This window comes from Anomalospiza imberbis, chromosome 2, assembly GCF_031753505.1.
Source record: "Anomalospiza imberbis isolate Cuckoo-Finch-1a 21T00152 chromosome 2, ASM3175350v1, whole genome shotgun sequence".
Lineage (NCBI taxonomy): Eukaryota > Metazoa > Chordata > Aves > Passeriformes > Viduidae > Anomalospiza > Anomalospiza imberbis.
Window position 1 is genome coordinate 23,907,037 of NC_089682.1, and position 26,247 is coordinate 23,933,283.

Here is a 26,247-nt window from a genome sequence, read left to right on the forward strand (position 1 = left end):
TCTCCGAAGCATGATAATTCCAGTGCAAACATAAGTGTGTGTGGTTCTGCATTATGTATAGTTTTAAATCACCCCTCCCACATTTTAAAAATACTTGTATAGTTAACTCACTAGCAGTAGAGCTTCGAATGCTGTTTGCCATGGCAGCTGTTTGGCAACTGGCTCTATAGCAGGGATGAAACAGCCGGCTCCTGGCAGGCTGGCAGCAGGTCCTGGCAAAGAAAATGAACTAAAAAGAAGCAATGACCATGTCAGCTTAGAGGATCCCACATGCTAAACCCTCATAGCTGTGCAGTAGTTAACACTTGGTGTCTGTTGGCAGAAGGAGTGAAAAATGCAGGTTAATTTTTTAGAAACAGGCAGAGGCCCAAAGCTGATTTGATTTTGGGCATGTAGTAGTTGGAAGCAACTGCTCTGCTGTGGTTTAGGATTTTTATGTTCAGTTTAGTTTTGCTGTTTTGCCCTTTGGACTTTGTTATATCTAGCACACTGTCATGTCTTTGGACATCAGGGTAAAAGATTGCTCTCCCATCTGTGTTGCAGTCTTCCATACACTGTGGCTTTGATCACTCCTTGAGGCCCCATTTGAAATGGATAGGATTACCATTGTTTAATAACAATCAACTTTTGTGTTACTGGAGTATATTTTTCTCATTCTTCTGCTACTTTTTAATTGCTCTTTCTGAATACTCTTTCACTGAGAGCAAGAGGATCTTCTTATAACCTTGAACATATTTTTGGAGTATGTGGGGACATGTATGTGGGGACATCATTACCAGCCAAAAATAAAATTTTAATGGGTGTGCAAACAGACTGTAAGCTTAAGCATCTGATGGGATACAGTGCGAAAAAAAAAGCCTCAGGCAGTTTGCAGAAGGAATATGTACATGCTCCCAAGTTCTAATTAAACCCTGTCTCTGGTTTTGCAGTGATTTTCATTTGAATGTGTGATTTCACTTGAGTCTGAAAGTGATATAAATCTGAAAATAGGCATGTCATCTTCTAGTTTGAACAGACTTGAATGTTTTGTGTAAGAAAATGCCGTAATGTTTCACATATTTATTATCCTATTCAGGTAATGAGAAAGAGTAGGAAAAATCAGCGGGTCAGAGGTAATTTCTGAGAGCACAAAGTGACTACCAAAGTTTTTTATTTCTTTGGTAGACATGAAAGCTAAAAAGCTGGGCTTGGGATACATTAAGAAAAATGATTACTAGACTTTGAAAAGGAGAGGAAACTCAAGCCATGTTACTGTGAAGATATGATCATTTTGCAGCCATCCTACAAAAAAGGCTCTTTTTCCTGGGAAAAGAGCCTTTGACTGTGATGCTTGTACCCTAAATGGAAGAGGGATGGTAGTGGTAGGCTGTAGTGAATTGTAGTGAAAAGGAAGAAACAGATTGTCAGAGAGTTTTCTAAATTGTATTTGTATATTGGTCTTGGCATAATTTCCTCTTGTTCCATTGAACAAAGAATAAAAGTATTATTCACACAAATAGAATTTCTTTGCTTCTCTGTCATGATCTTCCATCTTTTTCATAATGGACATTTTTCACTGGTGGAAAACAGTGCAGCAGAAAAGGACCTGGGGGTCCTGGTCAATGGCAAATTGAACTTGAGTCAGCAGTGCCCTGGCAGCCAGGAGGGCCAACCCTGTCCTGGGGAGCATCAGGGACAGCATGGCCAGCTGGGCAAGGGAGAGGATTGTTCTGCTCTGCTCTGAACTGGGGCGGCCTCACCTCAAGTGCTGGGGACAGTTTTGGGTGCCACAATATAAAAAAGATATTGAACTGTTGGAGAGTGTCCAAAGGAGGCCACAAAGATGGTGAAGGACCTTGAGGGGAAGCCATATGGGCTGAGGTCACTTGGTGTGTTCAGCATGGAGAAGAGGAGGCTGAGGGAAGACATCACTGCAGTTGCAGCTTCCTCATGAGGGGAAATGCAGGGGCAGACCATGATCTTTTCTCTGTGCTGATCAGTGACAGGACCCAAGGGAATGGTTTGGGGTTGTGTCAAGGGGAAATTTAGATTGGCTATTAGAAAAAGGTTCTTCACCCAGAGGGTATTTGGGCACTGGAACAGTTTCCCCAGGGAAGTGGTCACAGCACCAAGCCTGACAGAGTTCAATAAGTGTTTAGATAATGTTCTCAGGCACAGGGTGTTATTCCTGGGGATGTGGCTGTACAGAGCCAGGAGCTGGACTTGATGATAGTTGAGGATCCCCTCCAACTCAGCATATTCTGTGATTCAGTGATGCTGTTAAGGATACAGTATGGATATAATATTTAGCTTGGATTAGATTTGATTAGCATAATCCACTGGAACTTTTATTTTCCAAAAAATTCTTCTAAAAAAGAGGGCACCTGTCAGAAGCAAGCCTTCCACAGAAGGGATAAAATTACTTAGTAATAAGATCATTTGTTCAGTTTCTGTAGGAAGCTTCAAGCCCAAGACTAAGTTTCTTGGCTCAGGCCTTGTCTTCTTATTCTCTCAGGCCACTTGCTCATTGTCATCTCCAGTGGGAGTCAAACAGTCTTGGGAGCCAGTACATCCAGCATAGGGAATTCTTGAAACAGTGACCTGCAAGATGCCTTTGTGGGAGTGCTTTCCTGGAACTGCAGTCACTAGAGACCTCAGGATTCATGATGTGGAGGCAGTCCAGATGGCAAGACTGCCTGGAGACACTACAGGCTTTGTTCCCTTTCAGGTCACCAGCCAAGCTGGCAGGAAACCTGGCAGGCTTTTGATAGGACTTGCCCCTCTTGCAGCCAAGTCATATATTGATCATTGTCTGTTCTGGTGTTTTGTTGTGTTTTGACCAGGAAATCTATTTTGAGACCTGAAATCCTTTCCAAAAAAGAGGTTCCTTTATAGATGGAAGTTTCTGCAAAATTTTCCGGTTTTTGTGAATTGGCATTGTACCCCAAACCCTACCAGACTCTTTCTTATCCTCTTCCTTAAATGGATATCTAAAGGACCATCAGCTACAGTTCTTGATAGAGAAAGGCCAGTTTTAAAAACTGTCATTTGATCTAGCTGGAAATTTAGCAGAAAGTAATCTCTGTGTGTGGTGCTATCTGTACAGATGTGTCTGTCTGACATCAAAATACTGACCTTTCCTGGCAAGGCTTCTTTCTTATGCTACATTAAATTTTCATACAAAAACCATCCCTCAGTTTTCTTAATTTAACTTTCATATTTACTTTTTTCCCCCACTTCTATGTATTGATAGTGTGACACACACTTTTTTCCTAAGACTTAAACTACTTCTACTTGAAGTTAGAGATCTGACCTCTAATTCTATAAACAGTCTCCCAAGACATGAATTTCAGAAAAACCACAGACTTGGGGGTTTTTTATTTGTTTCTTTTCATGAGTGCTAATGAAATTTTAAAGGTGATATAGAAATTCAGCAACTCTGGGGTTTGCCCAAATATGACAGTGCGAAGGACTGATATTTTCCATTTGTGAAATTGTCTTTATAGAGGTGGCTTCTAGCCTAAGAGCAAACCATATCTGATGCTTAGTGGTACTGCGATGGGTTGCCAGAATGGATGTTGGAAATGGATTTTGTTGATTGCCGGGGGAAAAAACACGCAACTGACATTTATCTAAAACTTGTGCTACTGCAAAAAATTGTGATTGGCAACATGATTTAAACAAAGTCCAGAAAGACAACATCAGTGATCAATATTTGACAATGAAAATTTGTTTCTGTGAGCAAGTCCTTGCTATGCCAGAGAGATTAACATTAAGATATTATAATTAGAATTTGTTTTGGCAGCTATAATTAAATCCATTCTTACTTCCTTCTTAATCTTTACCTTATGTATACTTTCTAATGAGGAATCAGGATTCTGGGTATTTTTTTTTTGTTACTATATTTATAGAGAATGTCTATTTATATAGACATTGTTTCTGTCTTGATTGTTGTATTCCCTTTAAATAATTTTTTGCTGTCTTTTAGACCACATACAAGTCTTACCAGCATCAAGAATCACTTTCTTGCCAACATAGCCAGCAAAGACTTGAATGTACAATTTCATGAACTAGTTTATAAACTTATTTATAATTGGGCAGATGAACATTACTCTTTTACATTGTTATATGTATTTTTAGGTATTTTCCCAATGGTTTGCTTGTGTGCATCCTGAAATCTCTACAGTACTTCTTTAACTGTAACTGAGCATATTCCTCTTGGATTTATTTTTTAATTGCAATTTTCTGAGCAACATAGTGGCATGAAAGAACTTGTGCTTCAAATTTTCCTGTCAGACTTAAAGAAAAGCATGTGACATGTGCCTTGGAAAACTGAATACATACTGTAAATTTCCTCTATGCTGTTTCTATTCATATCTTTATTACCCTTGAGCTAAGGAGAACATCCTTTTATAAGCCCACCTGCCAACAGCTTCAGTCTGCTAAGACAGTTTTGGGTGGTCTTGGGAATGCTGAAGTAACCTTCAAAGCACCCTACCAGAGCACTTAAACCTAGTGCAGCAGCTCTTACAGATTTGGCTAGGCTTTGAAGAGCAAAAGCACACTCCTAGTCCCTGTTCCATTTTCCTTCTTGTGGTACCTGTATTTCAGATTTTAGTAGCATCAGTCTCCTTCTGTCCTAGGAATGGATTTCCTCTACCAGACTTTGCTGGCACTATTTCATTTTCCAGATTTGCCTGGTGCACAGGATTTCTGAACTGAAGAAAGGCTAGAACTTTGGGCAGGTACCAGAAGGAAAAAATACATTAAGTATGTCACAGCTACCATCACCTATCACCACAGGGTCCAGTGCACACATTTTCATTTTCTTGCTAAAATGAAGACTTTGGTTTTCTTTTGAGATTTTAACACCTTTAGGAACATATTTTCTATCATTTAGCACAATCATTTCTATCTCCCTCACTGAGACAATGTTTCTGGTCAGCAAAAGTGATAGTAAAGGACTTGAGGAAAAAAGTACTAAATGCCACTGCAAGAGGACATCCAGACAGTAACTAAGCCAGTAACCGACCTAATCACCCTGTCTTGCATCCTGGGTGTAACACAAATTTAGGTGCCATTTGCAGAGACTCACATGGTCTGGAAAGGTTATTTCACAATGTGTTTCAGGTGGCTGTCACCTGTACCAAGCGTACCAAGTGGAAGAGTGTAACTGCTGTGAATACACATAATTTGTTCCATGAAGCATCAAGGTTGTGCCCTGTACAGATCTGGAGACCAAATTGTTCATCTAACCCCACAGATCTCTATGTTCTCAGACCAAGAGGAGTAGGTTCTCCATCTCGGGAACCTTTTATCTACCAGCTTCCCAGTCCAAGATGTGTCTTTCCCCAAACCCTTTAGTCCTTTTATACTCTGTTAGATCTCAGCACCTTGATCTTAACATACCTTTTAATTTTACATATCCCTAATGACAGTATCTGTGCTTGCTAAGCTTGCATAATATATTAGGAGTGGAACTGTCTTCAGTAAGACATTTGAGAAACCTTGCACTGGAAAGGTTTCTCTAGTCAGTGGAAACATTTTCGTGATGCTTTACTTCACACTGATTCAGGCTTTTAGTAATTATGTTTTAAAACTAAATATCTATTTAAAAATTCAATAAGCCACAAGGTTATGTTCTAGGAGTTGCTGTTTATTTTACCAAAAAGTTAAATGTTTTCACTTTAAGACCAATTATCTAATATAATTTGTACACTGCATGGCTGGTGTCCTGGTGATATCTCTGTCCTTTTGATTACACAGCCTGACCTTGCTCCCCTCACAACTCCAGATCTCTCATTATATCTGTGGGAATTTCACACTAGAGACTGAACACAATAAGGCCATTCTTGAATATACATTCCATTGTAATTCTTTGGCTGTAAAAAGATTTTGATTTAAAAAACAGGCAAATAAATAAGAAACTGTTTTTATAAGAGCAAATATTGAGGATTAATTTGATTTGTAAAATAACTTCTCAAGATTTTATATGTAATACAGGCTGTACCTAATCCCCTCAGCAATACATGTTAGCATTCTTGCCTTATATTTGCTGCTATGACTTATTTCATTTAATATTATCCTGACTCCAGTCTACTGTACATAACAATTCCAGGCGTTCTTTCCAAGGTAATATACCCCAAATGAAATAATTGCCTATGTATTTTCAGTATATCATCTTTTCTTTAAAATTTTTGCTGTTATTGCATATTCTAATAATAAGATAGTCTTACAGAGAACAAACTAAAAATAACTCTTTCACTTTTACAAAAATGGCACCCTGAAAAGTCTGAGTTTAATGATCTGAGGTAGAGAATCTTTTGCCAGTACATGGACCCACTATAGACAGGATTACTCAAAAGCCTTTTCTTTCCTGAAGGTCTCTTTCTAGTCTTTGCAGACACATCTCTTTCTCTTTAATGTCCTGATCCCAGTTCTGATGAAGTATATTGAAAGGAAGTTTTCACTCATATGCTTTTTTCTCTTTCATTCTCAGAATTTTGCACATCTTTCATTCCTTCTTAGATCTCTCCTTATGCTCTCTGGGCACCATTCATAATTCTTACCAAGGGTTGTTAATAATCTTCTAGTCAGGTAGAAAAGTCTCTGATATCGTTGCCTTGTCCTTTAGATTATGAACATTTCCTTTGGTCATGTGGTAATGACTTCTATTCCATCAGATAAAACATTCTTCATCAACACTGTAAATGACAATAATTCATGAAAGCAAATTATCTTATGCAGGTTTAAAGATACTGGCAATTTCAGACACGAGGTGAAAAGAAATGAAATGCAAATGTACTGGTTTTTATGGTGATTTGTGTTTTTCTTCCAGTCTTTCTGAATTGAAGGGAGTTAAACATGTGAGAAATAAGCAGGGGATGCTGAATGAAAGAGTGTTCTTTCTGGAAGGAGGTGGCTTCAGGTCTTACGTTTAAGAACATACAAAGCAGGCTGAGGACACTTGAAGGGCAGAGCTGAAAGTGTCAAATAAACTGAAGCAGTATTGCTCCTGCTACCAGCTGGAGTCATGCCTGGTGCTTTCTATACAGAATGGAATATAGCAAATAATCTGAACTCCATGTTTTAAAATATTTTAATTTTTACAGCAATGGGGAAAACATACCCTAGTATTTTAGATTTGTGGCAAATAAATGACAATGGTAATCCACTGTCAGAGCTGTTTGTATATTTTATAGGAACAGATCATATGTTGAACTAATAAAGTGACTTTTGAAATAGGAAATGATTTTTTATTCATTTTAAAATAATAAAAACTAAAGCTAGAAAATCAAGTTACACAATTTACAGGTTTTCTTTGATTTCATACATAAAGGATTTTGCTTAAGAACACTTGAGTGTTTAACAAACCTGTGTGTTTTCAGAAAATTAAAGCTTCTTCAAAGCTCTTCAAGTTGTTCAGATATTCAAAGATACTACTGAAGCTGATTGGAACCCCATTTTTTCTGTAAATGTACAGATAGTGTCCTTGTGCTTATGATTTTCATGTTTTGTGCCAAGGTAATTGTGGAGTGAGATATTCCCACTGATGGCATTTCTCATATAACTGCAAGTGTTCATACCTGCACCAGGAGAAGCTGTTCTCAATTCACAGCAGTCTTCTCTATGCAGAAGTAAATAACTTTTTATTGGTCTGTGTTCTTCCTTCATGATCAAACAGATTAAAGGACTAGAAGATTAATTCATCTGGTGCCTCATCCTTATGTATGGTTGTTCATATGTCTCAGGTGATTTTTTTATACAGCCTTTTCAGTCTGAAACATGAGGGACAGGATGGGCTGGCCACTGGGGTGGCTGCTCCCTTGTCCGGTTGTAGCCAGAGCACCTATGTGCAGAATCAGAGGGGAGGTTGTGGTGCTGTACTTAAGGGCAGAGATGTAGTACCCTCTGATGGGGCTCTGAATTCAGCAGGCTCTTGGGACATCTGGATAGGGTGGGTTGCAACACTGTGTCATACTTTAAAGTCCATCAGTTTGGGAGTTCAGCTGAAGCTCTGGTAGCATGACAACAAAACAAGTCCTCCCTTGCTCTTTGGACACTGCCGATACTCATCTGCATGTGCCGGTGTTGTTGAAAGCAAGGCAGAGGGACTGTAGGGGAACAACACCCAGTATGATCCCACATCAGTGAAATTATCTAAACATTTGCATTGTTCCTTAAGGATAGAAGCAAAAAATTTCATCATAAATTCTGTGGAAGACACATGAAGAGACGTGTAAGTTTCAGAGAAGGGGTGAGAAAGATTATACCACCAAAAGTTTCAAGCCCAGTATCTTTTTCCTGTGGATCAGATCATATCCATGAAATGAAAAATCACAATCATGGTAAGGGAGACAAATAATAATTAAAATAATAATTTAAAATTCCTCCTTAATTCAGGGTAACTACTTCCCCCCCCCCCAGACACATGGCTAATACAGGAGAGACATTTTCAGTGGATTAGCAGCATCACAATTTTCTTAGTACACCTTTTTATTGCTTATGATTTATATATTAATTTTTGCGATTACCAATATGTCTTCTGTATGTCACTTTCTATTAATTTTTTGCTTTCAGTTTCTTGACAATAATGTCGTCTTGATAATATTTGATCCCTGTAAAATGTGATTTAGTTCTTCGGTACTCCTCTTGAAATCTCCATATATTTTAATACCATTTTCATGTAAAACTTTGGTGTCAGTTATTTGTGTTGCAAAGACAACCCTTGATATGTAAATCTTATTTGTGAACCATCTGTTCTTCATCTCTCAGGTATAGTTAAATCATAGATCATCTGAAAAAACTAGGTAAGCTTTCCTTACCTAGTTTATCAACAGAGAACCTGCAATGCCATAGAGAGTCTTTGTGCTGCCTTTCAGAACTTCAGTATTGTCATAGTTAAATTGTCTTCCTTGATGGGTTATTATTCCTTTCAGATGTAGATCTAAACAGAAACTGAAAGGAATATAGTCTAGCTCCCACACTGATTTTCTTGAATACTTCATACTCTATAAAAATGAACACTGATGTTCTTTGTGGTGTTCCTACAGGGAAATAAGTACAATTGGGTCATCCAAGAGCAGTAGATGGACCATGACATTACCTATTCAAACAGTAGCCTGTGTGTATTTGCCAGCAAATCCTCTCTGCACAACGAACCTACTGTTTTAGCAAGTTACACAAGAGATTTTGTCCTCAGGTTTTGTTTAAGAGTTTCCTTGTAACTTATGTGTTTGAATATTTATAAAAAAGCCCAAAGAGATACAGGAAATGTGCTGTAGAGATGCTCATTTTTAGAAGAGTATGTTATTAACTTAACATTGTAATCTGCAGGAATATTCCATGAATGACCTTGGTACATAGCCACACAGTGAGCAGCCAAAACAGCTAAGCAGGGAGGAGCTGCCTCCTTCTCTGGCTAAGAGGGATACTAGGAAGAAAATAAAACTAAAAACTCAGTGACACCAAACCACTGAAAGATCAGAGTGCAGGTATCAAGCTAAGGGATTCTGGAAGACTTTAAGAGACAGTTTGGAAAATGAAGTTTGGACAAGAAAATGCTATTAATGTGTAAGGCAATATCATGCAAAGTCAAAGACTATCTCAGGCTAATGCATGTCAAAGCAGCATTTTCTTCACTGCTGTCAAATATCTGGTCTTCTCTCCCCCAGATTTTCACTGAAGAGAAGAAAAAAAAAAAAAAAATCAATCAGGATAGAAACTGCTGCTGCAGCCCCCCAGCTATGGCACTGCTGTGCTGTCCAGTTCTGATCTCATTTCAGTCAGACACAGCCCTTATCCACCAAGGCCTTTTGCAGTCCCTCAGTCTTGCCTATTCCTATGTTCCAGCCTTCCACTGCCCTAGGAGGTGTCTGGTAGGGACAGGTGTCTGCTCCTCTGTCTTTCAGCAAGATTTCCATCAAATATCATTGTCAAGGACTGATAAGCTACCACCTGTCTGCAATACACGGAGCTGCACTGTGAGCCATGGGCCTGCATATCTCTGTTGCACCTCTCTGCCTGCCCTCGCTGTGCTGCTGCTGTGTTAGCAGACCCTGTGTGTGGGCTGAGCCAACACCTGAGGGCTGCTGTCTCTGGCGTGGCAGTCCTGGGGCAGCCCTCCCAGATTGTGTCGAAGGGGTGGCCAACTGGAGCTGGTCTGATGGATGTGCTTGTGAGAGCCCTACAGCTGACAGCAGCTGCTCACCATTCCCTCTGGTTTCTCCCCCCTTGATGTGTTTGGAGCAGCTGGTGGCGGGGGGGGCAGAGCGAGGAGCTGCGGATTTGCCTTTCTCTTCCATTGTGATTGACTGAGGGCATACTCACCAGGAGGACTGGAAACAGTGCACCTTGAGTACCCTCTCATTTTCTTGCCTTCAGTTCTCTGATAAGTCATCCTCACTGCTGCCAACATTCTCCTCTATCACCTATATCTCCTCTATTTCTTGGTATCATGCCGATAAAAGAGGAAAAAAGAATTGACGACTCTACAGGACATGATCGTATGAAAAAAAAGCCAGAGGATTACAATACAAACTGCCTCAAATCAGAGAATAGCTAAAACCCCCAGCACTGGTTGTTTAAAAGCTGGACTTTAAAAAGCCATATCTGGGGAGGAAAGCATTTCTTTTTCCACTGAGCAGTGTGAGGAAAATCAAGAGAAAGAAAAAGGTCTGTGAAGAAGGTGGTAGCTTCCAGCTGTTTATCATTGGCTTATTTGTTGGAGAAGAGTAGGAGGATCTCTGTGTTTAATAGCTGAAACAATCTGGGTGCACCTTGCTCGTTTCATGCATCTGTTTCAAGGAAAGCATTTTTGAACTCCTTAGTCTTTTCCCACTCATTATTACTGTTTGCAACATGTCAGAGAGCATCTTGGGGAGCTGCAGGGCTCTCAGTTTACAGGCAGAGGATCACAGGGGCTGCAGCTCCTCTGAGGAACAATGTGAGGTAGCCATCATGGCTTGTAGTGGTGTGCTTGCCTGTGCTGGCAACTTAGGCCAACTAGGGTCTCAACGTGACCTTTTAGCTCCTGTATTAAAGTCATAATCGTGCTGACTAATGTGAAGTTCTTTGATGTTGGCTAACTACCATGAACTTGCTTTTAGTTTCAGATATTTTTAAACAGAAATACAACATGCAAAATAGGTTATAGTTTCAAATATTTATACCAAAAAAAAAAAAAAGAGGAAACAACAAGCAAGAAAAATTAGCTAGTAATTCTTTTCTCAAAATCTGAAAACCCTCCTTCCTTCTGTCCAGTTCATTTGCTGCAGATTTCCTGAGCTGCATTGTTAAGGGCGCTACTTTTTTGCCAAATGTCCCAGATTGCATTCATGAGATTGCACCAACTTTTAGTTGGAAATTTTTTTTTTTTTTTTTTGGTCATTGCCAGGGTCACAATCACATTTATAACTCTTTGGGGTATATTAATGTCTCTTATCCAGGTTATACTTCCTCAAACCACCTGAGATAAGGCATCCCTTTGGCATATCAGGAGCTGTCTTTCACATGTCCATCATCAGCACCTTAATGCAGTGAAGAAAATCTTCTCACCTGCCTTGTCACCCCGCAGTCACCAGGCTCACTGTGAAATAATCTGTATCTACTGAATCATGTTTTTCTATCATCCTTTATGTAGATTATATGATCTCCTTAGTTAGTGTCTGAAAGACCCTATTAACTCATTCTTTAGCTATGCCAATTTTGAAGTATTCTAAATGTGGTTGTGAATTTTAGATTGAATCTCAAAAAATTGTCTATAACTTGTCTTCTGTATTATGTATAGTATTCTAATCAAAAGGAGAAAAAAGTCAGAAACACACAGTAAAAAACATGTTAATATCACAAAGCACTTGAACTTTCCATCTTATTGTGTACATGTGTGCTGTTTTCATATGTTCAAAGTCCTTTTTTGAAATTTGCTTCTGATGATTTGAATGCATTCTAATTCAAAACAGTTCTTAGGAAATACTCTCAATGTGTTATATTCAGACACTATAGTTATGTTTAGCAAATGTTGATATTTTTTAGCAGATGTAATTATTTTTCTCCTTAAGACATAGAGAACCTAACTCAATAAAGCTATGCCAACTAAATGTTTGATTTATATAGATAGAATATACATAAGGATTGATAGTAAAAGGTACTGATCTTCTCTTGACTTCAGCCAAGACAATAAAAGGTTGAACCCAGATTTGGTGAAAAAAATGTCACTGATTTCTCTAGTCTAATTAGCATTACCTGCTGCTAAGTTGTCCTCAAATATGACAGAAATATGTTGGCAATGATAAGGAAAAGTGGTTTTGAAATGACAAAGACACTGAGAAATGGATAAATGCATGGTCTCCAGTTAACACCAACTGTAACAGGAGCATTTGGGAGATGTTAAGCAAATTAGTCTTGGTGTGCTATGCATAATTGCTAATTATTTTTTCCAAGAGAGCTCATTTATGTAATTTTCCAATAATCTTAGGTCATTTTGCTTTTAAGTGTTTCACTCTGCATCCTTTGAAGGCAGTGACAAAACCCCTGCTGGTTTTGAGGTTAGAGTTTAAGAATCAAAGAATGATTTATAGTCAACACCAACTTGTGTGGCTTTCTCTTCTAAGAATTTACAGACTAGAAGTTGCAATCCACGGAGATTTCAGCCTAAGGTATTTTGGGTGATGGAAATGACTTCTTGTGCAGTTTTGCCCTCTGCCAGGATGGCAAGGTGCTGGATGCTTCTTTTCTTTCTGAAGGAATACTCTGCTATAAATTAAAGCAAAAAACCCAATCAAACAAAAAAGCCTTATATATTGGTTGTGGTACCATGATTTACCCTGCTGGATAATTCTTCTTTATAGATGTGTTTTACTGTTATACTTGTACATTTCTTCCTCATACTTTCTCATGTGTCCTTTGCTGTTTGAAATTAAAGGTAATTACTACTGTATTTTCAAGAAAACAAAACTAAAATTATAACTACTTTTGTAATACAGTGTTTGATTAAAAGAATAAGTTCATTTGAGAGCAAAGAAATAAATCTTCTGTTTGATATGAACAGCCAACCATAGGAGAAAAAAGTGAATGTACTCTAAGAATAAGTTCCACAGGTTTTCAGATCATGGGGAATGAAACACACAAAGAGTACGTTTTTATAAAATAGGAAAGCTGTGTTTCAGCTATCTGAATTTTAATAAGATTCAGCTCATGTGCTGATGGTTATTGATGATCTAGGGATATGTGCATTAAGTGTATAAGGGTGACTTACTCTTTACTGGGTTATGTGTAAACCAGCTCTTTGCTGACTTGATGGCTTTTGCCTTTATTATTCATGTTTGTAAAAAACACAGAGATCTGAACTGGATATTTCATTTATTTCTGTTTGAAGGAACTGATTACCAAGCATCTTGTGTTTATTGATTAATCCTCAGTGCTCTTCACATCATTCTTAGTCTATGTTTGGGAATCCTCCCTTTTATTGTTCTTGATCACTGGCGTCTCAGCTGTGACCTGTCCACCGCTCACTTGGAGATGTTCTTTTCCACTATCTTTCTGACTGTCTTTGTTTGTAACTTGCCTCACTGAATGCCCTTTTTTTGACTACAGAAAATGTAATTAAAATTATATAGATTTACTTCTTTCTCACTGTTGCTTGGACACCTTTATAAATCAGTGCCTTTAGTAGTCATCTTACTATACGTCTGTTTCCTTGCTTCTTCAAATATTTTTTTTCATTACCCCTTTCTTTCCAAAGCAGCTGCCTAGTTCTTGTTAACTTCTTATCCATTCTTTGCTAGTTTGAGAATGAGATGTAGTTCTATTATATTCAAGCAGAGTGCAGTAGATACTTCATCTCTCACTTGTACAGAGTGCAGTAAATCCTGCATGCTGCTCTTGTTCAGTGAGCTTATGGACTTGTCCATATCATCTTCAAGCAATATCATGTTATTTTATGTCATGTCAAAAGTTCTTATCATCATACCCTTTGATTTGCTAATTTTTCTTATCAAGTTGGACTCTCACCTGGTCTTTGTGATCAGGATAATGAATTCTTTACATGTTGACACAGACAAAGAAAAAAGAGGAGATAAGTAAATATGTGCATTAGAAACTGAAGAAGGTGCAGAAGCGGAGATCGTCCCAGCTTCAAGTTGCTACATTGTGCACATACGTCAGCACAGTCAATTTAATAAAAGTGACATGTCCTTTTCCATACCTTGCACCTCTTCCCTCCCATTTTCTCTGTGCTTCATAAGAAAACAGTGTAAGACAAATATGCATTAACAACCTGTGCTGAGTTTCATGAAGAAAGAAGTGCAGAAAGGCTGGGGAAACAAAGTGGTATTGTATTTAGTGTGAGATAAAATGTACAGTAGAAAAATCAGAAAATAAAATAAGCCTTGGGTAGCTTTTTTTGCCTAAATTTAGTCTTTTCAGATTATTTTTTATATAATTTAATAATGCTGCATTTTACTTACATTGTCTATATTGAAACTGTTATGTGCATCATAATTTTCAGCACAATAATTGTCAGTTTTCTAATGTTCATGTTGTATCTACAAAACCTTAGTATCTTGTAACTTCAGTTTAAACTTAAATTCATTCTTGTCTTAGTCTATAGCACTTGTATATGGTACGTGTGGTTTTGTTTTGGTAGGTTTTTTTGAATGATGTGGTTGAGTAATTTAAAATACTAACACTTCGCCATCCCTTACAAATCTTCAACATCAATTCTTTTTTTTTTTTTTTTTTTTTTCCCCTTTGGGATACCAAATACTGGAGTAATTTCTAAAATTGTTGAAATTGCCACCCTGTCCTCTGTGCTGTCCTGCAGTCCTAGAAGAGTCTTATTCCATCACTTACTTCTTTGGCTTAAGTTAATTTTTTTCCTAAATTAGGAATACCTTCTGTCTAAAAGACTCCTTCTGCCATCCTTTCAGGTTGTTGTACTTCAAGATTTATGTTATTGTAGTAACTTTTGCTCTGAAAAAGGATACACAATTCCTCTGGTCTACTCTTGACTTACTGTTCATCTAATAGTATTGTAATTATTTTTCTCCTGGTTTTAAAATGATCAAACCAATTAAAAAAAAATTAGGGATACAATACAGAGTCATCACATTTGCTAATTATCAAGAGGATAGCAGTACATTTTTCATGTTGAATTGAATTAGTCTTCCTGCCTCTTTCTTTCCCAAATATCCTAAACTTAAAAAAAAAAAAAAAAACTATCTGACCATAGAATAACTTATTACATGGAAATTCATGGAATTTTTTTTTCTTATGTCTGGGTGTTGTTATGTTTTTCTGCTTACCATTTTAGCATGTCTTGCTGGTGTCTTTTCAGTCTCGTAAGGGATTTTGCATATAAAATGTCTGCAGCTTCTCTCTGTAGCAGTCTTTCATCAAATCTATTAAGAAATCTAATTTAAAAAAGCATATTCACACATTGTAGTGAAGAAGTTAATTATCAAGTCACTACCAGTGCCAAACATAAGACTAACCATATATGAGATTATTGGGATTTCTTCTTGTATTTGGCCTTGTTATTACCTCAGCTCTAGGCTCTCCCACAACAAGTGAGAGCTTCTTCATCTCATCAGTTAAGGAGCTGCCAGACCTACTCACAGCCTGAAAAACTGTCATTTTGAGTGTGGCAGGAAGTGAGTAATACTTTCAAATGGCACATGACTTCTACAGGTAATTTTGCAAACTTCATCAGTAGTGGGTAATAATATCCTGTTTTCAATTCATTAAAGAATGATTACAGATTAGTCCACCCATATACATTCAGTTACAACAGTATATAGGGAAGAAGAAAAAGGATTTTTTTTTCACTTTTTTCAATCTCTAGGTAGAAGAATGGGGGGAAGATTGCCAGCTTCCTGAAAAATCGAGGCATTTCCTGTGAAATGGGAAAACAAGGAAAGGATGCAAAATTTGGAGGAAGGGAAGAGGGAAGAGAAAACAAAAAGTCATCTGGTCCTCTAGAGGTTAACCACACTGAGTGATTGATTGAATGATTAGATTTGATTTGTTTCTGCAATCTCTGTAGTAAACCTCATATTCATCTGACATGCAAGTTCATAGAAAAAATTATTTTGAGAAACTGCTGTGTTCTGCTGTGACTCATGTAGAGAAAATTAGTACAGTCCTTCTTGCTAAGTATCTGCATCTGCTAGGGCTCATTCCAGCTTCCTGATAAAGCATAGAGCTACCAGATGTTATCTGAAGAGTGGCTTGTTGGCAGCTGGATAGAATGGCCAAGGTTTGATTGCTAAGCAGTATCACTTGTCAATGAGCCATGTCAGTGCTACTCTGCATTCCGCTTTTTTTGTCTGCAGCCCCAACCCATAAGTAGTGCAATGAAGTTGTAACATCTGAAGGAATATAACAAGCTTTGCTGCACTGAGCAAAAATGGCATCAATAGGGAGCATCTGTCATGTATGTAAAACCAGTAGTCACGGTGTTTTTCTCATTATTCAAATTGCTTCTGGATAGTTCTCCATACCTCTATCAAATCTTTCAGTTATATGTGAATTGCAAAGTACTAAGATGATAAAATTATTAAATGTTCGGTTATTTATGGAACCAGGAGACACTGGAAGAGCAGCAAGGTATTTACATGATATGAGTACAATACATGTCTCAGTTCTTGTCAGCAAAACCTTATTTTAAAGTGTTCTTGTTTGCTGGGTTGTTTTAGGAAGCACTTCATAGGTGCATTTCTAAGTCTGAGCCTTGGAAACTGAGATATGAAAGCAGTGTCTACTCTGAGATGGTGATCCCTAGATAAGTGTTTATCGTAAGAAATAGAACTATCCTACTGATGGCTGACTGGTTCCAAGATTCTCTTTAAATAACTTTGTAATTTTATTGAATGTGGAATTTCTATAAATAATTAAATTGGCTGTTTTCTCTCTATAGGGAGAGGTGGGCAAGGATTTTTTCCAGAAAAGTTTGTTTTCTGACCTTGACTCTATTTTATTTATATTTTTGCCTAGCTGGAAAAAATCAAATACATTAAGTGTTTTATCACCAGATTTAGTACCAGCTCAATCTTTGTCCCCAGCTCAAGAGCATTTGTGCCTTTTTGTAGACTTAAACACCAGTGTAATCTTTAGAGAACCACTGGAGCTGTGATTGAAAACTTTCCAATGTTACATTTACTTTACAGAAAGTAGGTTTACAATGCCCTCAGAGCCTGTCTATGTATAATTCCATAGTTTATATGGTCAGATTGTAAGTGCTGTTTATATGTTTTTTCTCTTTTGGTTTTTTGCTGGAGTTCAGTCAGGAGATAATACCTAACATGGCTAATATCCCTTTCTTGGGAATAACCAAATTGTGCAATTTGTTTTGTAAAATCACCTACAATTAAGTATTCCCTCCTTTGGAGTCATTCCAAAAAACTATATTTTTTTCTTACACTTGAAATCTTTGTTTATGACATCGACAACTCACCATCATAGTGGTTTCTTCTCTGTTCTTCCTCTACTCTCCAACCTAGCAAAAGATTGCACTGGAAATAATGTCTTTCCAGCAGGTGAAACAGATTTTGTCTTCTTAAGTATTCCAGAGGTAAGTATTGTGGCTTCCTTTTACCTCAAGTTCAGCTGCCCCTTCTCCTGAAGGTTCATCCTCTCTCTGCATTTGCAGTTATCTATTGTTCTTAATTCTCTTTGATGCTGCCCTTCAATATGTCAGAACTTCCTGCTGATAGCAATATACATTGCTTTCAATGTTTTCTTTCCATTTATGTGTTCACTGCTTTTTCAAAACCCATTAATTATAATTACCCACATAATAAAACTAGTTATGTTACAAAATTTAAAAAAAAAAAACAAAACAACACAGTTTTCTAAAATAAAAGGCCTATTGAGGTTGCCATCTGCCAGGTGCCACCTCTTGAAAAGTTTGTGCCTTTTTTCCATTTGTCTGGGGACTGTTATTCATACTTGAGTAACTGACCACATATTTTTGGCATACAGACTCCTGGAGAATGGGAAAATGCACAGTGCCCTGCTGCAGGTGGCTACATGGTGCTTATAGACTTGATTAGTCCAGCAGTTGAGCTGAAGGGCACAGACCCAAGCTATGGTGTAGCAGTGCAACCCTCCTTTGTCAAACAGTCACACATTCTTCCCTGATGACGTGGACCAGCGTACGTTAGGAGAGAAGAAATCAGAGCATATAGAGAACAGCACTGTTCCCAGTCTGTCTGATGCAAATGTCAAGTCAAGAGCTTGCTGCATTCAAGGGTCTGTCCTGTACCTAAACACTCTCTGTAAAGGATGTAGAATCGTAGAACATTTTGGATTGAAAGGGACCTTTAAAAGTCATCTAGTCCAAGCCTCTTCTGCAATAGGCAGTGACACCTTCAACTTGATCGGGTTGCTCAGAGCCCTGCCCATTCTGACCTTGAATGTTTCCAGGGTTGGGGATCCCATAAGGGCAGAGGAGAGGGGCAGGATCACCTCCCTTGACCTGCCATATTTCTTTTGAAGCAGCCCAGGACACAGTTGGCTTTCTGGGCTGCAAGCACATGTTGCTGGCTCATGTCCAGCTTTTCATGAGTAACTCCCAGTCCTTCTCAGCAGGACTGTTCCCAATCCCTTGATCCCTGAGTCTGTATTGATACTGGGGTTTGCCTCGACCCAGGTGCAGGACCATGCACTTAGCATTGTTGAATTCACTCTTCCATTCCTTGAAGGTTGGAGGATGTAGTCTAGCCTGTCACATAAATTCTATCAGGTTCCACCATCGAAAATTTTTACTATGGCAATGCAATACATAATCTCATATATTGCAATCTAAAATGAGACAGATCCAAATACTTTTCCTTCACATTCTGTTCAAGCTAAAATCAGGTACTTTTTCTTCCTTTTATGTCTGTCTGCTGAAAAGCATCATTTGTCCATTTCTCTCACTCACCATTGTTTACCAAGGTGCTCCTGGTTTTAACCAGTGTGGTATGGTGAAGCATGATGTTATTAGATATGGCAGCCTGTTTTCCTGACAGTGTCGTCAGAGATGAACCTGTCAGGAATGTCTCCACCAAAAAGTATTGCTCTAAGGCCTTTTTGTCAGATTACTTGACACTTGCTCATGAACTATGATTAACATTGCGTCTTAAAAAACTCTGTATGTTTATTTTATAAGCCATATGGCCCAAACTGGCCTAGTGTTGTATAGGTGTGAAAGACAGTCTGGATAGATTTAATTACTTTGGACTTCTGAGCTTTACAGTAAAAAATTTTCATGGTAATGTAATTTCTGTATTGTGTTTTATATAATTTATCCCTATGTCCCTCTGGTTATTATTTGATTTGTCTTTCACTTTCTTCTGGAAAACTATGTTTTCAGGAAGAAATCCAAAACACCTAAATAATTAGTTCTGCAAAAGAATTGCTGTGGGTATTTGACTTTAAACCAGATGTGAAATATGTGGCTATTAGGAGCTGAGAGATTTCACCTAAGGGTTTTGCTAATGGATCACTGGAAGCCTGTGAATATATATCTTTCTGCTCTTATGGGAACTTTGCAGAATAGTTAATAGAATCTGAATTAGTGATCCTCACTAATTAGTTAGACCCTTTTTCCTTTGTAGTCCTTTTAACACTTTGTAGCTGTTAAAATGTTATGTATACAAAATAGTAGGTGAGAACCCTTTCAGATGAATAAAAGATGTAAATATGGCTGGGCTATCAGTTTTCCTTTACAAGAGCTCTCACTCAGTGAAGTGTTGACTATGGCAAGCATGAGGCATGGTAAGCAAATGGAGGTCTTCACTGAGTACAGTTTTCTTAAACTATTTTTTGATACTATAAAAATATTTTACTGCAGTTCAGCTGTAGGTTTCTCACAGTGGTAGCCAAATGGGTTTTATCTCACAGAAGTAGTAGCCAAATTCATGGGTAACTGTTCCTGGCAAAGTAATGCAGAAACTGTTCTCAGAGGATGCTGCAGCCTGGGTGTTTAAAATACAATGCAGGTCTGCCTTTTGTGTGCTCTTAATCTGAAACCGGGCAATGCGTCAGTGTACATTGACTTGTTATTCTACATTGTGATAAACAATTGTATGGACTTGTTCTTAGTGATGCATTTTCTTAGGCTTTTTGTCTTACAATCAGTGATTTAAATGTCATTAGATAACATGCGCATAATCATGATATAAACCATGCAGAGCTTGCAGTTTTTGTCTCCTTACATAAATATTCCATCTGTGAAAAAGATGCATTGCAACACAAAGAAATGATAGAACAGGAACATATCAAGAAATGTACACACAAGCATGTTTTTAGTTCAATGTAAATTAATCCATGCATAAGCCATGAGAGTCTGAAGATGGCTGTAAGCTCTATCCTGATTTTTACCTTATAATATACTGAAAAATAATCTGTGATGCTAAAAGATGTTTATTCTTGGAAACCTATATCAATTTCCTATTCACACAGCAACTGGTGGCAACTAAAAATAATCCTGGTTTAGTACTAGCTAAAAATCTGGTCGCATTTGGCACACAAACAACATGCAGAAATAAAATTTAAGGTCCCCTGTTCTGCTATTTCATTCGAGCCCACTCATCAAGCTTAGTTTGCTGCCATTTGAAAGCTATTGAAAAGCCATTAACTGGCAGGACTGTGAAAGCCGCAGTGCAGCAGCACACCTCAGTGCTGGAAGAATGTGGCTGCAAGTGCACACCAATTAAATCCTTCTGTTCCTGGGGATGTGGGATTAGGAGCGGTGTCAATCAATTGTGCTACAATAGCACGTGCAGTAGTCATGGTTCAAGACGCACAGAGGTTTATCGTAACTCCAACAGCCGGGTGAGGGTGACTTGGAAGCCTCTGCAAGATCCTGGAACAGAAACTACGCTGAATAATGTATTCTGAGGTGTACTGGATACCTGAGGAAGGGCTTTAAATAATGCATTTTCTGGGCATGACAGTTGTAGCAGAAGAGAATGCTGAAACCTGTAGCAAGACTACAGCCTGAGATGAAAGAATGTCTCATTACCATTTTATCAAATGCTGTAAGTAACAAAATGGTTATTTTGCTTTTAAAACTGTCTTTATTTTCTGAGGTGTGTCTTTTCATTACATATGCAAAAAGTCGAATGCAGATGCTGCATGATGTCAATATAGTAGTGGGGAAGGGGAGTTGTTACTTTGCATATGAATATATAGGCAGAGCCCAGTGATTCTGTCCTCTGTTCAGAGGTAACTTCATTGTGTGTCTAATAATGTTCTCATTCTGAACTTCATAATGAACAGCTTTTAAAACTTTTGTTTAAATTAATCACCAAAGAATGTAATGTCCGAAAAGAAGAAACGTCATTGACAGCATTGTGTTAAGGACGCCTTTAAGGACAACCTTGGAACATGGCTCTCACACTTTGCAAGGATATACAAATGAGAATAGCTTTATAATTGTGAGCCCAGCTCACCACCTACTGTAAATCAAATATTTGTATCCCCTCCTTGTCAGAATATTTAGCTATTTGTTGTGACAGATTTAAAAAAATAACAATGAACTTTTAACCTTGAATCATGCAAGCTTGCTTCCTTAAAGACATCCTGAAATTGGGATCTATGCTAAATGTATTTGATTCATTGCAGAGGAAATTCCTAACAGCATTTTTTTTTTCAAGGTTGCTTGTCTTCCTTGCTGCACATTTTTCAGTTTTATAGGATTTGCCTTTGAAAGCATCCAGGGTCTGAGTGGAAATTACTGGGTTTACACCAGAGAAATGAATTATTCTTTAAATACTAGTTTTGGACAGCCAGCAGTAGTTAAATAGCCATAGATTTTATTTACTTTAAGGACTTAGAAAACTTCAGACTTTAGCGATTATGGCACAGTTTTTACATGTCAAATAGCAGACTGCTGTAAAAGGTTTTTCTCTCTTGATCATGGTCTTTGATGACTTAAGTGCACCAAGGACACTTTGAAACTATTTTTAAAACACTGTGTTATAGTTAATAAGCAAATAATGTGGTTCTTTGCTGTCTTAATATGAAATTAAGGTGCCCTGAAAGTATTTTAGTACTTAGAAAAATTATTTCTATGGGTTTCCTCTTGTCTGCATTCAGTGGGACTGGTGTATGGACTGCTTTTAATACTAGTGGGGGTTAAAATTCCCTGTTCATATGGAGAAGCAGAGTAGTTTTACTCCACAGTTTTAGAGGTGCATTCTAGGAATAAATTTTTTAGCTTCTATTGAGATTTGATAAATGCAAAAGAGGAATTTGCAATATAGCTATCTTGAAGATGTCAAAAAAGTATTGTTTGTTTTTTATTCACTTTTAAATTACTCTCACAGTGAAATTGTAGCAAATCTAGATAGGCATGTGAGTGTCAATAGCATACTAAATAAGTAATACTTCAGTGAAACTATAGGAAAGATATGAGGATGGCCCTGAGGTTCTTCTGTAAAAAGGAAGTAAATGATGACTAATTGGGATGTTCATTGCATTGATTGCAGAGATGAAGGACTAAAACACAGCAGAGGGAAAGGTGAATGTACAGCATCAATTTTGTCAATAATATTTGTTTCCTGTTTTTCAGATTTGGAATTTTGATAAATGAATTCTCAGTAAATTGGGGTGTTTTACCACAAAGCTCTTTTCTTTCCAAATAGTGTCCTTTAGAAGACAACGGATGCTGGCTGGAGCCTGACAGGAGTTTTTTTCACTGCCCATGATTCTCAGAATTGGCAGAAGTGCTTCCTTTTCCACCTGTAATTAGTGAAGGAGAAGCACTTCCTCTGCGATGCTCCCCTGAGCGTTATTATCTGACTTAACGTGCCAATATGTTGCAGATACTTGTGTTTGGCAGACAGCTGGGACCAAAGATGGGCCAGGGCTGCGTGCGCAGTTGCAGCACCAGCAGTATTCTGAGATGTGCTGAGAACAGCTGAATCTCACAGTGGTTGGAACGTGACTCTTCACAGCCCACTTTGTTTTTAACTCATTTCACCAATGATTTCTGTATCAGAAAGAAAAGACACTGATCCAGAGCAGAGCACTGTCTCTTGGACTACTTTGGGTAGAGGGGAAATATCTAAAAGTCATATATTAATGAGACTTAAAAGCTAGTGTTTTATGAGCTATAGTGCTATGTACCTAGCTTTTTCATATGTTTGCATATTGTTTTTTTTTAATCTTTGCAGAAGTTGGGTATGGAAATCTGAGCTGGGAAGGGCTATAGCTATTCTCCGATGATTTAAGTACAATTTTAATAATATTCTTTAATTTTCTTCATGGCATTTCTCCCATTAGAAAGCTGTGAAAATCAGATATACTTCACCATATAAGTCACCATATAGTCACAAGTGTTTTCTGTCTGGAAAGATCCAACTTTGAAATCTCTTCAGTCCACTACAGACTCATAAAATCATTAATGTTGGAAAAGACCTCTAAGATCATGGAGTCCAACCATTGTATTAATACTGCCATATCCAGCACTAAACCACAGCCCCAAGCACCATATCTACATGTTTTTTCGACAGTTCCAGGGATTGCAATTCAACCAATTCCCTGGGCAGACTGTTTCAGTGTTGACCACACTTTCAGTGAATTAATTTTTCCTAATATCCAATCTAAACCTTCCCTGGCACAATTTGAGGCCATTTCTTCTTGTCCTATCTCTTGTTACCTGAGAGAAGAGACTCATTACAGCCTTCTTTAAGACAATTGCAGAGAGTGATAAGGTGTCTCCTGAGCATCCTTTCCTCCAAGTTAAACAACCCCAGCTGCCTCAGCTGCTCCTCATAAGACTTGCGCTCCTGACCCTTCTCCAGCTCTGTTGCCATTCTCTGGATATTCTCTCCTGCTCTGAGCAGGGGTAGCTGTGTAGTCAAAATAGACCAGATTTTCTGGGACCATGCCCAGTGAGGTCTTTCATCCCACTAATACTCTGGAATTGCGCCTGCTGCAGCCATCATGTTGTCTTTAGCTGGCACCTGCAGCATTTAGCACTAAGCTGAAAGTGTGTCTGCCTGCTGGAGCAGCTCATGTTGTCACTACTCATGCCCATCTCCTTTTTTGCAGCCAAGTATTGCTGCTGCTCAGAGCTGTCCCTGTCTGTGCTGGTATCTTATCCTTGGCAATCTGTGAGTGTGAGTATTCAGAAAAGAGAACAGTGGTTTGCAGGAGAGTATCAAATATTATCTGCCAGCTGCAGGGTATCATTTTCTCTTGATTTTTGTGACAGATTGTACAAATTAATGTAATTTTGCAAATTAGGCAGCACCTTGCTGCTGCCTTCTGTCCCTTTTATATCTAGTTATGATATATATATATCATCATTTACATGTTATGGCAGTGGTTTTCTACCTTTGCTCCGGACTTCCTCTGAGGGATCCACAAAGGTAACTAAGAAAATCACTATTTTAGCAAGGAAGATTAAGTTTGTTACTCCAGAGTCTGATTTCCACTGCAAATGCTGTAGAGGTGCATAAGTGCAAACAGAATAAAAACCTTGCTAGAAGGAGTTATAATCCTGCCTGGTGGAAGTCCAAGCCAACTGAATTTATCCAAATATTAGGACCATAAAATCTGAACATCAGCTTCTTCTTCTTTCTGGTTTATCTGTTTCCAATTCCTTTAAATCCTTTGCATGAATTAAAGCCCACTGAATTGTGCTCTGTGACAGACCAATACCTACAGTGATTTGGGATGGAAATACTAATTAGATTTTTATTGAAAAATTTAATCCAGGATTTGAAACCAGGTAGAAAATAAACTTAATAATTTTATTCAATATATATCCCTTATTACCTTCAGGGCCTGATTACATGGCAAGGATTGTCCATGAAGTGATAGCTCTACCTGAACCTTATGGAGCTTGGAAATGGTGGGGGGAAGATGTGATATGATACATTAGTTTCAGTTTTCAGAGGATGGAGACTTGAACTTGATTCTCCCAGGGATGAAGAAGTAATACCGGGGGTGAAACACGATACCTTTGTATCAGCTTTCTTACTGTGGGACAGCCTGTGAATCTTTGATCTGTGCCTCAGTAGAGTGAGTTACTCTAGGTTAGACCAAATAAGAGAGCAAGAGCCTGAAAAGAAAAATTGGAGACCTGTAGTTGGTCTGTGATGCAGCAACCATTTACCTCTGTGGCAGCATGTGCAGGATGTGTCACGACCCAAGTAACAGTGGCACATAGGTGTTCTGTCACACTAAATGGTTGGTGATATAAGAGAACTAGCAAATTTTTTGAAATGTTTTCTTCTTCCCATGAACAGGATTTCTTCTAGTCCAGGGTTAGGCAGGAAGTGGTAATAATTTATTTATTGTATATTCTGGTGTCCCAGAGAATTCTCACATCTTCTTGGACATGTCTTCTGTTCCAATAAGGAGCTCTAGGGACAAAATAGTAAAAATATGCAGGTGGTGGAAATGAGAGCTGTAAACAGAAGCAGGATGTCTGTGACAGTCCTTATCCCATCTAAGTTGAGAGTTCATGATAGTGTCTGCTGACTCTTGTGTCATGGTTTATTTCTGCAATAACAGAGCTAAGTACACCATGGCTGCAGGGAAAAATTCCTTTCCCTTGTACATGCTTATAACACTGTGACCTGTGGCATGAGGTTAAGATTGTTACTGAAATTAGATGCCTGGCATGGGTGAGTGATCCTGCCTGCTGGAAATGAAACTGGGAGGCAGAGTCAAGAGTCATCTACCCTGGGAATCCTGAAAGAGAGGGAGGAGTGGCTATGTGAAATGAACCACTGCTTGGGAGTTTCAAGGTCCTGTGAAGGTACATAAAACAAGTCTGGGGGAGTAAAGAGATTTTGATGAAAGGTATTTGTTTGAGACACTTATACTGTAAAAATGTATAAGAGAATGCTAATACAATGCATTATATTTTGTATCCCATTTTGACAGACTGAATATGTCTGATGTATCAGTGATATGCAATGCAAACTTTTTTAAAAAAGTTATATGATAATTCAGATGTCATGAAAGATATCTAAAAACCAAGGTTTTTAATTATTCATTTAAGACCAAATGGGTTTTATCTTACTAACCCTAATACAAAGAGAGCCACATCTAGAATATTCTTACTTCCTTTACACTTCTTAGCTCTCTGTCTCTCCCTGTGATCACAGGATAAGTGCAGGCCAACAGGAAAACAGGATATTAATTGCCACCTATGAATGCCAGTATCTCTGTACCAGTTAGATGTGTTTATCTATCTGTTCTCCAGATCATGAGTTCATGTGACAATGACAGAAATGCAATATGAATTTTTTAATTTGAACTAAT

The 26,247-nt window shown here is 38.1% G+C and overlaps 1 protein-coding gene across 7 annotated transcripts in view; it reads left to right on the forward strand.

Annotated features, from left to right (window-relative positions):
* MYO16 (myosin XVI) overlaps positions 1 to 26,247 on the forward strand; it is a 366,678-nt gene that overhangs the window by 56,669 nt on the left and 283,762 nt on the right. For 2 of the 7 annotated variants that reach the window (XM_068180125.1, XM_068180122.1), the window contains exon 1: positions 20,596 to 21,002. The exons of 4 other annotated variants lie outside the window; for them this stretch is intronic. In XM_068180125.1, coding sequence (XP_068036226.1) covers positions 20,975 to 21,002 — 28 coding nt within the window. In that variant the 5' untranslated portion in view covers positions 20,596 to 20,974. Of the gene's footprint in view, positions 1 to 20,588; positions 21,003 to 26,247 lie in introns of those variants that run through there. One more of the 7 variants, XM_068180130.1, reaches the window with a different exon arrangement.